This window comes from Panthera leo, chromosome A2 (genome assembly GCF_018350215.1).
Source record: "Panthera leo isolate Ple1 chromosome A2, P.leo_Ple1_pat1.1, whole genome shotgun sequence".
Classification (NCBI taxonomy): Eukaryota; Metazoa; Chordata; class Mammalia; order Carnivora; family Felidae; genus Panthera; species Panthera leo.
Genome location: NC_056680.1, coordinates 97,836,602 through 97,850,062, shown reverse-complemented (window position 1 = coordinate 97,850,062; position 13,461 = coordinate 97,836,602). Strand labels below are relative to the sequence as shown.

Here is a 13,461-nt window from a genome sequence, read left to right as displayed (position 1 = left end):
CAAAAACAAAACAAAACAACAATCATCCCTGGCCATTTGTTCAAAGTATAATTTAGGAGTGGAACACATGAAGTCTGTATTGCATATACCTTGCTCTCTGATGAGTGTGTAACTTCTCCCTGTTCAGCTTTTACCAACAGCAAGTTGCTGGTTTCCATTCTTCTTCCCATCTTTATTAAACCTCTGAGTAGAAAGCCTTGAAATTCTTCCCTAAAGAGTGTCTTTGCTTTGGCCTTTTCTTTGGTTGTAAGAAACTAATGACTGATAAATATTTGGAAGCCAGTAGTTAAGAATTCTGTCATTTGTCATGCTAACACTCAACTTGCATACACTTCTGGTGGCATTTAAAATCAGTTGAGTTCTTTTGAATAGCAGCATGCCAGTGTGTAGCAATAACAATTAACACAGAATTATTCTGGACTTGTTTTACTTCCAGAAACCCAACCTATGGAAACAAAACATGATAAGCAATAATAAAAACAAAAATGATGCTGATGGTGATGGGATGGTGGTGATGGTGATGATGATGACAACCTCCAAATCATCAAATCCCATGGCCAATTTTGGCATCCCTACAAAGCCAAGCATTCCCCATTCAGGGGTACTCCTTCCCTCACCTCTGTACCCTAACCCTAGGTCATCCCATCCATGTCTATTGACCTTCTGCAAAAAATAACCACAAAGTCCTCATCACTGTTGAGCTCCAAGTCCACTTTTTCACATGCCTTTTGGAGATACTCAAATGCACACCAGAGCCATTTCACCCTTTGCGTCTCATCTGTCTTTTGTTTCCTTTTCCACTCCACAACCCTTGTTTAGGCCTTCAAGGCTTTATATCAGACCAATACTTCCCCACCAATCCTCAGAGTTGAAGGCTTTATAAAATTACAGTGTCCCAGGCCTCACCTAGACCTGCGGTTCAGGTACCTGTGTTTGTAACAACTTCCCAAGTGAATTCAATAAACAGCCACCAGGAATGGGAGGCAGGGACTGCAACTATCACAAAGGTCATCCTTTTTTTCCAGACTCAGCTCCTTAACATGCATTCTACTTCCCATACTCCCCAGCCCTTTTCCTTTGTGTACGCATTTCCACCATCTGGAATGCCCTTTCTCCCAACTCGACTTGTCCAAAGCATATGCATTCTGTAAGGCTCAGCTCAAATGCCATGCTCTCTAAATATATTTGTCCTCAATAACCTCATAACCTCATTCAGAAATAACTTGTCTCTCTGGGACAGAAATAGAGAAACACTTGGGCTTCTTATTTTGCAGTTCTCTTTGATAATCTACAGACCAAAACCTGGATTGAAGACCACATCTGAGGATGACTTACAGGAAATAATGAGCACTGTTAAAAAGCCCAAAGGTATCAGCATCAAGCCAAACACACTGATAGTCCCCACTCTGACTTTTTGCCCTGACTCCAGTGGCTGGATTTCTGCCTTGCTTCTGTGACAAAGTCCCCGCCTTATACCTCAATCCTATAACCACTGCCAGTAGTTCTCCTTCAGCAAAGTCCACCTTCAAGCAACTTGTCCAGCGACATTGAGCTATCCTGCTGTTACCTCTGTCTTCATCACTCTTCTTGTCCTGCACCCATCCTACCCAATATTTTGCAAGCTGAGCCTGTGCATAAGTATGTGCACATAGACACACACACACACACATACACACAAGTCAGTAAATATTTACCAAGTACCTAGTATGTGTCAAGACTCTATGTAGGGTAGTAATGAAGCAAAATCACTTGTCCCAAATGAATATACTACAAATTAATTATAGATAATTTAGGAATAATGGTTTATGACATCACTGCTCATCTCTATGAGTACAAATATTTGAGAGCTGTAATTACATAGCAATATATTCTTAGATGGCTTCAAATTAAACCTGTCAATTTACTGGAAACAGCCTCCTTACAAGTGAGAAAATTCCTTCTCTTTATCTTCCTTGCAGGTCCAACATTTACTGTGTATCTTTCACACAATAAATTCTTAACTATTTAGTGAATGAGTAGATCTGTTCTTGCCTTTTCTGTCAATGGGTGGGAGGAGTGAGGGCAAGTTGATTCCCAAAGAAATAGTTTTTACTTTCTTTACCAGAAAAGGAAAGAATAAAACAGGGCATGTCTGGCCTAACACCGTTGATGTTTCCCAAGCTGAGAGCTGTGCTGAGAATACAAAGGCGGCCAGCTATCTTCTCTGCCAAATGAACTCAGCAAACTTTATTTAGTCCCTGAAGCCACTGCACTGGACCTCAACTTCTCACACACATTCTTCCTTTTCTAAGGTGGAGCGACAGCTCAAGGGCAGGATACCGAACTCCCCTGAATCCCAGAGTCTCTGAACTCCTGTTCCACATGTCTTCTCTGTCAAACAAATCACTAGTCACTAATCAGATAAAACAGTTTGGGCCAGTGTAAGCATAATGCCAAATAGAAAGCCTCCAGTCAGTGTCACCCCCAAACACCTATTTTTCTAAGTGCCATTTCCAAAGGTAATGCACTGAATAATAAGAACGTTTAAAAACCTGGAATATCACTCAATCTGTCACTGTCCTTAACATGATGTCAATTAATTAAGGATGGCATTTAAATAATGTGTTCACGTTTTACTTTCCAACTCCAACTATTTCCTTATGTGGGATTGGCAATGATGATGATAAAGATCTTCTGATATCAGAAAGAAGACTGAGACAGTGAGATACATACTTATATTGGGTCTTTTAAAAAGTATTTTTCTCAGTTTACTGTGTGAGAATCTTTCCTCTGTTGGCTACCGAACACTGAGCTCTGCTACAGGCCACACCAAAGCCATGCAGGAAGCCCATCTGAGCTGGTTTCAAGAAGAAACTTAAGACTTCTCATCACAGAGCTAGGACATGTCTTTCCACATCTTTCATGGAGGCTCTGCTGTCAAGCAAGCAGTTTTTCTACGAGAAAGCTCAGCAACCCCTTGCTTGCTGTGTTACTGGGACCATAATGTGTATGCTTTTATAGTACATTCTCCTGAAGACAAAATAGTAAGATATCACAAATGTTTCATCCATTCACATGCTACATAAAAAGAAAATCATAAGGTGTGCCTTTTATTTTAATGTCCAAAGAGACTGAATTCTAACCAGCCTTGAATCAGTGATATTGGTCTCCCTGAAGTGCAACTAACTGGTGGCATTCTATCAACTTTTCCTTACATAATGGTAATTTAAAAAATTCTGTATATACAAAATGTTAATAGGCTTATTAAATTTCCTCCAAGGCTTATTAAATAATTACATTATTTTATTGTACTTTTTCACCTTTACCAAAACCTTAATATCTTCCCTTTAGCCTCTGATTCATCAGAGCCCCTTAGAAAAGGATGATGGTTTCACCAAAAAAGGATCAAAAGTCCTTTGAGGCTTATCTAGTGCTAGAGAATCCTATGAAATTCAATTGTGTATAAAAACGAAAGTCCTAAGATTTTCTGTTGGGCATTAACCCCATGTTGCCTCTTAGCACATTTTCCTCTCCTGAAATCACTGAGAGAAGAAAGTGATAAGTAGGTGCAGCCCGCACAACTTGACCACAAACAAATTATTCTACTTTCCTTATTTGAGAGTTCATTGGGCAGTAGATCAGGGAAAGACAGAGTTTATCAAATATCTAAATTTTACTGAAGGATTCTGTCAACATGAAACTTAATATTTACTACATAGAAGCCTAGTGTTTAAATCAAACAGCATAGGGTGTGCAGACAACTGCTCCTTTGTCCCAAATTCTAATCTGGAGTGCACAAAAAGCTGAAAGTCTGAGTGACCTCTAATCCATTCCCCTTTATACCTTTGTTCTCCTGTTCAGTGCTTCAGAAGACATTTCTTCTGCTGCTGCATTTAGGACCCCTTGGGAGGGACCTTACCTCCCTAGAGAAAATCTATGGATATAAGAGTTCTGGTTAATAGATGCTGAGAGCTGGGAGGACAGGGATCGATTTTAAATACAATAGGATTATGTTGGGGCAATTGGGGAAATCTGAAAAAAAGTGTAGATATTAGATAAGATGAAAATGTATTGAAATGGAAAAAGAGAGACACTCAATTAGAAAAGCAAATTCAACAGCTTGTATAATGATATCATTTAACATATATATGTTTTGGACATATATATATTTTGGACATATATGTTTTGGACATATATATATGTTTCAGACGTATATATTTTGTGAAAGAACATACACTAAGGTGTTAAGAATATACACTAAGAATATAATTTCCAGTGGTAGGAATATGAATTTTCTCTAATTTTTGGTTGTCCATATCTTCTAATTACACAAAATGCACGGATGTTTTTTCCGTAATACTAAGAGGATATTAAAAATAAAATGTGAGGGAACTCAAATGTCCTAATCACTTGGAAAATAGAACTAATGATGGTGTTAAGACCATATACAGTTGAAAAAGAAGACAGAAATTAATTCTTTTACTACCATCACCCCATGCCACTTCTCACCAAAGGCAAACATCAGTAACCTCTCCTTCTGACTATTTTGCTAACGATGCTATGGGATAGGTGTTATTATTATAATAAATTGTATAATATTAACGTATTAACACATACTTTATTTTTCAAATCATTTTGAAAGTTTTCTTCCTTGAATCAGGTTTGGGACATGGTATTGCTTACACCCTGGTAGTCAGGCGAACTTTATGAGATCAATACACCTGCCTGGGTTTAGGCAGGCTAGTACAGCCTCCAATTTAGGTTTAGCCCTGAGAAGCCAAAGGAATCTTGGCTAACCAAGAGAAGGACCCTGGTGCAAAGTCCCCTGTGATCCATCCATGTGAATGAGAAGAATAAAGGTGGGTGAATGATTACCACTTAGATTCATTTCTGGTTGAATCTATGAAAGTTAGGGATTAAGAGTTGGACAACCCAGAAAGTGGTGTCCAGGGACATGGACCACAATCCATCCTTGGCCTTGTCACATTCAACTTTTTTACATGATTACTTAGAAGAAGATACAGCATCATCAAACTTGAAAATGACACCAACAAATTTTATGAGAGAATCTAAAGAGATCTCTTCCCACTGGAAACAGGTGAAAAAAAAAAAAAAAAAAACCACAATAGCTAAAACTCACATATAACAGACTCCTTTCTAAGTGCTTTACAGACACTAATTTATTTAATACTAATAATAACCTTTTGGGTTAAGTCACCTATCACCCTATAGGTGATATAGGGATATATCACCTATATCAACTGTTGTCAGAGATCATGTAGGGTAGTGGTATAGATTGTGAACATTTCTGACAATCTAAGTTAAAACCTAGCACTGTAGCTATGTTCTGTGTGAACTTGAGACAATTATTTATTCTGTCTATGCCTCAGTGTCCTCATCTGTAAAAATTAGGAAAATAGTTGACTCATTCAACCAACATTTATCAAATATCACTCACTCCCTGACCTCAAGGAACTTGCCATTCCTGAGGAAGGGAGACATGTATTATTCAACTAAATATAAGTCATTCTTCTTTCAGGGCTATAAAGTACTAGATGCATCACTCTTGTGTATAAAAGATATAGGCTGTTGTTTTGAGATTAATACTTAACATTTTGCGAAAAAATATTTTTATTATTCATTTACAAAAAGTTTTAAAATATGGGTATAGGTGTTTAAATTTCTCAAGTACCATTTAACTAAATACTACTAAATGATCACTCTTCCTTCTGTGATCTTTTGATATGCTGAATTATGGTAACACATTTTCTACACTAAAATATCCTTGAAATTTTTAACCAATCCTAATTAATCATAGCATAGTACCTTCTTAATACTGTGTTGGATTTCAGTTGCATATAGTATATGCAGGATTTTTAAATCTAAGTAAAACTAGTCTTCCAAATGTTTTACTAATAAAATAGGTTTTTTAATATCTAAGAGCTTGTTCTTTGCCCAGTATGATTAACTGAGCAATGATTGCTTCCACCAAAATTAAGAGAAAGAAAAATGCCACAAATGTAAATTGCAAATGAGAAGCAGGCAATGCCAACAGAAGCAGAAACTGCAAAACAAATTGTGACCCTTTAAGTTAAAATTAAATCACACTAGTATAATTGAAAAATGATTACATATTTCTACTTTCTATTCACTGGTTTTAAAACCTTTACTCAACTGCTCTTAAAAATCAATAAAAGTAATTTTTGTTATACTTGACTTTTTTAAAGCCCTACTTTAAACTTTTCCGTAAGGTATATTAAATGTGCCACTTTGCAAATTAACCACTCACAGAGGTTACATAAGAAATGTTTGCCAGTTTAGGCTCTGTAAAGAAAATTTCAGTTTTGGTTTTAGATTCTGACAGATGGATCAGAGAATGTATGTGCACCGTTAGGTAGGACCAGATGTGTTAATTTTATTTCTGAGTTATTTTCTGAAAGATTTTCCACTTTTCAAAGAGCCCAAATTCCACACACATCAGCAAATTTGTGACTATAGAGCTATATCCTCAGGATTTACCAAGTCTTTTTCCCAGTCATGTTTTATGACGTGTTAAAGTTAATAGTAATTGTTTTCAAAGAGGTTTCTTCTATAGAAAAAGATATTCCAAGTGGAATTTTAAAAACTGAAGTTTTAAGGTTCTCTTGAAATTAATTCATATCTATTTATAGAAGCAAAGACATAAACTTGCATGGGATTTTCCTTAGTCCAAAATAAGGGCAAGATATCCTAAGATATTCCTAATATTCCTATTCCTCAAGCAAATCTTGTGCTCAGTTTTTCTGAAAATCATCATTTCCTCAGTGTCAATTTTCTTGCATTCCTATGAAACCTGCATCCAGGAAGGAATCTGCTCATTGACTTCTAGTTGCCCACCCTTGCCAGAACGGTCCTATCAAGAATGGAAGCTAGTTGGAATTTACTCAGGGTGGGAGTAGACAGTACCTCTTCCAAAGTGATTCATTAAGTTACAAAAACATCATATAAGTGGGGGGAAAATGAAGAGTGATGTTCTCTGAGAAGAAATATTTGCTGCTGTCCCCAAAGCAGTAACAGCATAGGTCAGCTTTCTCTACAGAGTTTTCAAAAGGGTTCATCAACTGTGAAGTCAGTAATAGAATTTAATGCTGCCAAATGCACCCCTTGAAGCTGAGCATTAATGACACAACACCATCATTGTATAGAAACAGGCAAATATATTAACTTAATGATAGGCCAATGGACCCCCTAAGGAATGTAATTATATTGGGCCAGCTCTTGAACAAATGTTAGATCTTACAGAACTGTGTTATTGTTACTTTTTTCCCTCCTCTCAAAGACCTTTTGAAGTGTTCAAAGCAAAAGATGAGAGAAGACGTGTGCTGCCCCCAAATCACAAAGGCGATTTGCTAAAATAAACCAGCCTGGTACCCACAGAATCTCTACTTCCATTTTTCTCAAACTGAAAGTAGTGTCCACTGGTTTCAAAATTCCCTGTATAAAACAAATACTCAATTCTGAAACACACCAACAGGCAGATATGGGCGAGACAATTCCAGTCTTACTTACATATTGGTTTCAGAAAGAAAAAAGGAAACATACACACACAAAATGCAAAAACGCTACAGCTCAGGCTAATACTAGACTATTCTGATTTCCATATTTTTCTCTACCAAAATTGCCTTGGCCTCGAAATAATGTCCTTTCAAAAGAAAATGCTTATGATAATGTGTTAAATGGAAAAAGAAAAATGCAAAATTGTCTACCTGTCACGCAGTAACACACATGGTAACAAGAAATATACACAGGTAGACAAGGATAGAAAGATACATGGACAAGGCAAAGGCTGATTTGTTAGAACACTAGTGTGGTGGATGATTTTTTTTTTTATTTGAAGTTTTAGTAAAGCATTTTATTTTATTTTATTTTATTTTATTTATTTTATTTTATTTTATTTTTACTTTTTTTTTTATCTTAATTACGAGTCAAAGACAGAGGTCACAAATTGCCAGCCCAGAGACAAAAGCCGCCCCACAACTACTTTTAACAAAGTCATTAACGTTTAACATTAAGGAGATTTTTGCATGAAGCCCTTAATTTTTGGCTTCTAATGAAAAATGGAAAGATGTGGAAAAATCGGGTCCGTATTTCCACATGAGCTCAACCAGCCTGAGCTGTGAGGAGACCATCTGGCCTAGCCATGGTGCTTCCCAGCCAGTTGCCGCAGGCCCCCACGCCCAGCTCATTAACATCACCTGCCTGTGGCACTTGCATACGGGAGTCCTAGCAAAGGCAACTGGCTTAAGAAAGTTACCATGACTCCATGCATGTTAATGAGACTTCTCTTTTCTCTCTTCGCATCTTTGCCTTCTGGATACCCCTTCAGTGGTCAAATTAGAAAATGTCTATATATTCACTTTCAGAAGTTACCTAATCTTCTGAGTATATATAGTGTAATAAAAATCTGGCAATTGACTCAGAAGACAGAGCAGTCAACTCTGATGATCATAATAATTAGTAATAATAATAAAAACACTTTGGGGACTGAGTTATCAAATTAGTCAATACTATTAAGTCAATAAGCACCACGCTTAAAAAATTAAATTAAGGGTTAGAACATGTTAGTGTTCTATTAACAAAAATTCCCATGGAAACCAAACCAGAGTAGAATAATAAGAAGCTGGATATATATTCCACTTGCCTTTGATCCTTCTCTTTCTTTTAGGCCTAAGCTAATGGATGTGGTTGTGTTTGTCAAACAAGACACATGGTGCTAAATTAGCCCAATCAAGGAAAAATAAGGTAGAAGTTTATCATTTCTAGTACTCAAAATCATTTCTATGCCACTAAAACAGCAAGCCACCATAAATCTAAATATAAACTGACTGAGTATACATGCAGATGCATGGACATTTAATAGCACACAACAGAGTGGCATGGTGTTTTTTGGCCTCTGTTTTCTTATAATATTGACATCCCCCCTGGCCTTTGTTAGAGGGACAGTTCTTACCTTGTTAATGGTCCCAGGTCTCCTGAGTCTTGGCTTCCAGCTTCACTGGGAGTGCTCACTGATTTCGAAGAGGGAGACATAGGGGTTGGGACTAAATAATGAAAATAACAGGTATCCCATGTTAAAAAATGCAGCGACTGCACTGGAGAAGAGCAGTGTCAGACAAATCAAAACAAATGGGCCCAAATTAAAGTGGTTGTATGGCCAGGAGAGATTAAGATGGGATAAGGAAAAAAAAAAAAAAAAGGAAAGAAAAGGAAGAAAGTCAAGTGAATTTTTCATATTTTGGAAATTAAAATTTGAAATGAATTTAGACAGAATTAACTTAGGGATTCTAAGGCCATGTCCACCTTAACAAACTGAAATGGAGAATCAAAATAGCTATCCAGATATTTCAACTCAAATATCTCTCTAGGGTGACCTATCCAGATAATTTCAATTCTCCACTTTATTTTGTTAGTATAGATGTGACCTATTAAAAAAGTGGGTGTCTATAAAACTTTGAAACATTATGGAATAAGTAATTCTGAATAATTTTAAATCGTCAAAGAGAGAGAGGAAAGTCTGTTGTATGTCTACATTGGAGGGAAATCAATTCTCTGTGGAATATAAACTGCATTTACTATGTGAGACTAAATGACAGATAGAGAAAGGGTAAATGTTGAACCTGGTAATTTAAAAATCTTTTTCAAAACAAAGGAAAATGCCAGGCGGCTTTATTTTTACATTTAATGAATAGTTTCATCCCATTGTATTGTTTACTGTGTTCGGAACTTGCTTCCCTTCGCCTGCGGCAGCGCTAGAAGACACTGCCATGGGCACAAAAGTAAACAGCCATTCTAAAGACCGGAGAAATAAGTTCGAAGATTGAGGTCAGCGCAAGCTGAAAATCTGACACAAGGATAAGAAAAGAAAAAAGGTACAGGAAATGTAAATGTATATATATATTTTTTCTGTCCTTCAGGTACAAGCCAAACGTCCTTCAGATAGAAGCTGCACCAAATAGCCAAGATGGCTCCAGGCCAGACAAATTCAGGGGGTTCTCAATATCACACATGCCAAAGAAGCCATATGGGCAGAAAGAAACTTCAATACATAAGTGTAGATTCCCATTTGGTTTCAATCATGTGCAATTTCCTTTTATTTATTTAATAGAGTAAAGGGTTTAACTATTTTGTCCAAATCCTATAACACAACGGCAGATCTGTCATGAAACTGGGAATTTCGTGAGCTCCCATAATTAATTCACTGATTACCCTCCGTAGTAAGTCAGAGGGTAAGTTGGAGAGATGGATGAAAACTGAAAATGGGCGCCACTCTCACCAAGTCCCCTGGCAGGAATGCAGGGATAGCTCAGAATTTGGCCATAGTGGTCATGGTTTAGAGATATTTAACTGTTTTGTTCTTAAAGTTTAATTGCTGGCTTTATTTAGAATAGAGGAAAATAGGACATACGACTATGGGGCTTAACCAGTGTTCACACTGCAATAGAATCTCAAAGGCTATTTTGAGGCAAAAACATAATGGATTACTGCAAAGTGTCTACATTATGTCACAAGTCAACTAAGTATTAAGAAGTTTGTCAGCTCCTCAAAGAAGGTCCATCAGCCAAATATCCCAAAGGTTACATCTTCCATACCATAAAGGAGTTAAACGAAGTAACCAACATCTTGTAGGGGCTCCTTCTATAATTGTTAGACATATGATTTTACCTAATGCAAACTGAGGGTCAGTATAAAATACTTTTTTATGGTGTTTTAATTGTGTGTATATATGTTAAATTATATCCAGTAACACTTAATAATTCATTAACTTATTACATATTGCTTTTTCTTACTTATATTAATAAAATACTTGTCATTTTGTTGTACATGGGACAATTTTTATTCTTAGTTTAAGTAACTATGGAAATAAATAAAAATTTATTTTAATATAAAAGCCAATGGTGGGATTTAAAAAAACAAAAACTATTTTGAAATGAAGACTTGATATTGTATCTATTTATATGCATTATTTTTAAGGTCTTTTTTTTTTTTTTACTATATTGGCTATCATGTAGTTTCACAGACACCCCAGGATTATCCTGAAATGTATGGAAAGCAAATGGATAAAGAGAAATAAAATAAATGATCACATGAGAGGTACACAATGAAGTGACAGAATAAACACATCATGTAGAAGTTTACCTTCAACACACATAAACCAAATAATTCAATATCCAAACCCTAGTCACAAAATGAGATTGTGGACAATTAACTACAAATGAATGAGTTGGAGGAGGGGTGTTGCAATAAAAATGCCAATTAGCAGTGAAACCAAGATCTACAATAGACTTGAATAAATTTAAACTTGTTAAGTAGCTGTTAATTTGTCACTATTTTAAGTTTTCCTTCACATTTCCCACTGAGCTTTCTATTTTCATCATGGAATAATTCTATGCCTGTAGTGGTTATGAAATTCATAACCAGATTCACAGTATTTAGGTTGGCAGAGAGAGGCTGGGATTCAGTGATGGAAATGAAGAACAATTTAAGAAAAAAATTCCAAGATTTCTTGTGTTTACCATGTGGCAACTCGTTTAACAAGTATAAAATAATCTACTAGTACACAGTAGAGAAGGTTGACCATATATATAATCAGTCAATAAGCAGCAATCTGTCTTTCCATCTCCTTCCAGCCCCCTCAATTCCAAAAATAAATACAGCTGAACCATAAGCCACAGAATTTCTTCAAAAATAAAAATAAAAGAAACATAAAAGAACAGTAAACGCTGGACATGGTAAATCCCATGCAAGTCAAATTTAAGAAAACAGTAACACCGTTCAGGTACCTAGAGGGGGCTCCGGTGATATACCAATGCTTTGCAAAAGAGCCTCTGTCTCTCTGCGTTTGCGATCCAGATCAGAGTCGTCCTGAACAGGTTCTTTCTTTTGCTGCATATCAGCCTAAAAAGAGTAGATGCCAGTAAGAAAAGTTAATAACAGAACTAAGTATATGCTTTTCCTGGCTTAAACTGAAAGTGGTAAATGCGTGGCAGTGAAGACCAAGCAAAAGCCATAAATAGATATAATCATGTGTATAAAGGATGAAAAAACACTGCAACTGCTCCACTTAATAATTACTAACCCGGTGCTTTCTCTTTTGTTTGAAGGTTTTTTTTCCCCTGCTTTTATCGCATGGTATGAAAGTTTCTCTCACTCAGTTTTGAAAGAAACCATCAGAGTTAAGTATTTCTGGCTGGGATAATATGGATTATTCTTTTTTTAAATTCTGTTTGCCTTTTTCAACCCCATTGTCCCTTCTGGGAAGACATACTATCTATCAATTCTTGATGAGTGCGTGTTTATAATATTCACGCCCCATGTTGGAATTACAAAAACAAAGAATTACTGGGATCTAACTAAAAAATAAAACTAGTTCTGAAATCTGTAACTGTAAAATACACTCTGTATCAGCAATCTAAGTTTACCATGGTTTAAAATAAACCATGCTACAATATTTATTGAGGCATGTGAGCAATATTGATATCTAAGTGTTGTAACTTAATTCTGATTTTCACAGGCTTCCATTAAATATATTAACTCAAGGGAGAAAATTATCTTGTAGAAAAATATAGAATAAAAAAAATCATTCAGAAGAAGTTTCCCAAATTCTGTCAAACAAACACAGGGCTTCATATAGACAGATCCTATGTCTGGTTCGTGTTTTCTATAGGATAGGAACAACAAAATACAGGTTAAAGAAGGTCATCGGTGGGATTCTGGGCTAATTAAACATTCAGGTCTTTTCTATTTCCTAACACAGTTAATTACTTACTTAAGGCATTTATCCCACATCTGAAACATGGTAACATCCTGCTTCATGATAAAGCTTTGAGAGTTTACAAAAGTGAAGCTATCTTAAGGTTGTCAAAGCCAATTATCCAGTTACCAAACACACCCTCCTCCCGAGGGGCAAGTTGGGTACCCTAACAGGTATATTATCTGCTTCAAGGGTAGCCAGGTACATTTCAAAGCACCAAAGCATAATTTACATCTTGGCATCTGAAGCAGAAAAAGTCCATGCAACTTTTACTTCCAGATGACAACCTACACAATGATTATAAGCAAAATGCATCTCTGCACATAATGCTGGGCTCGACACTTTTGTTATTATTCATCTCAGGCTTAAAATGCTCTCATATTTGAAGTCTATCTGTCATTTGAGGAAAAACTGTCATTGTGGGGGTTGATGAAGGCTAATGAGAGCACTAGAGGCTTTCTGGCACTCTCACCTAGCCCAAAATTCTGAAATGACAGTTTAATCTCTATCCGTGAAGATAGCAAAGTTCACATTCTTTTCCAATTTTAACATTTAAACTTATTGAAGAAAGTTCCAAAGTGTATGCGCACAACAGAGGCAAAGATAGAACTAAAATAGGAAGGAGGGCCTTGCAGAGTGAGGATCTATATCAACATTCACATATCAGAAAGTTAAAAAAAGGAAGGAGGAAA

General features: G+C 36.3%; 1 protein-coding gene across 2 annotated transcripts in view; it reads right to left on the bottom strand.

Moving 5' to 3' along the window:
* The window catches only part of DYNC1I1 (dynein cytoplasmic 1 intermediate chain 1), a 308,192-nt gene that overhangs the window by 262,014 nt on the left and 32,717 nt on the right, over nt 1-13,461 (bottom strand). For both annotated transcript variants that reach the window (XM_042918203.1, XM_042918213.1), the window contains exons 3-4: nt 11,799-11,913; nt 8,969-9,059 (exon numbers count right to left, since the gene is read on the bottom strand). In XM_042918203.1, coding sequence (XP_042774137.1) covers nt 8,969-9,059; nt 11,799-11,913 — 206 coding nt within the window. The remainder of the gene's footprint in view (nt 1-8,968; nt 9,060-11,798; nt 11,914-13,461) is intronic.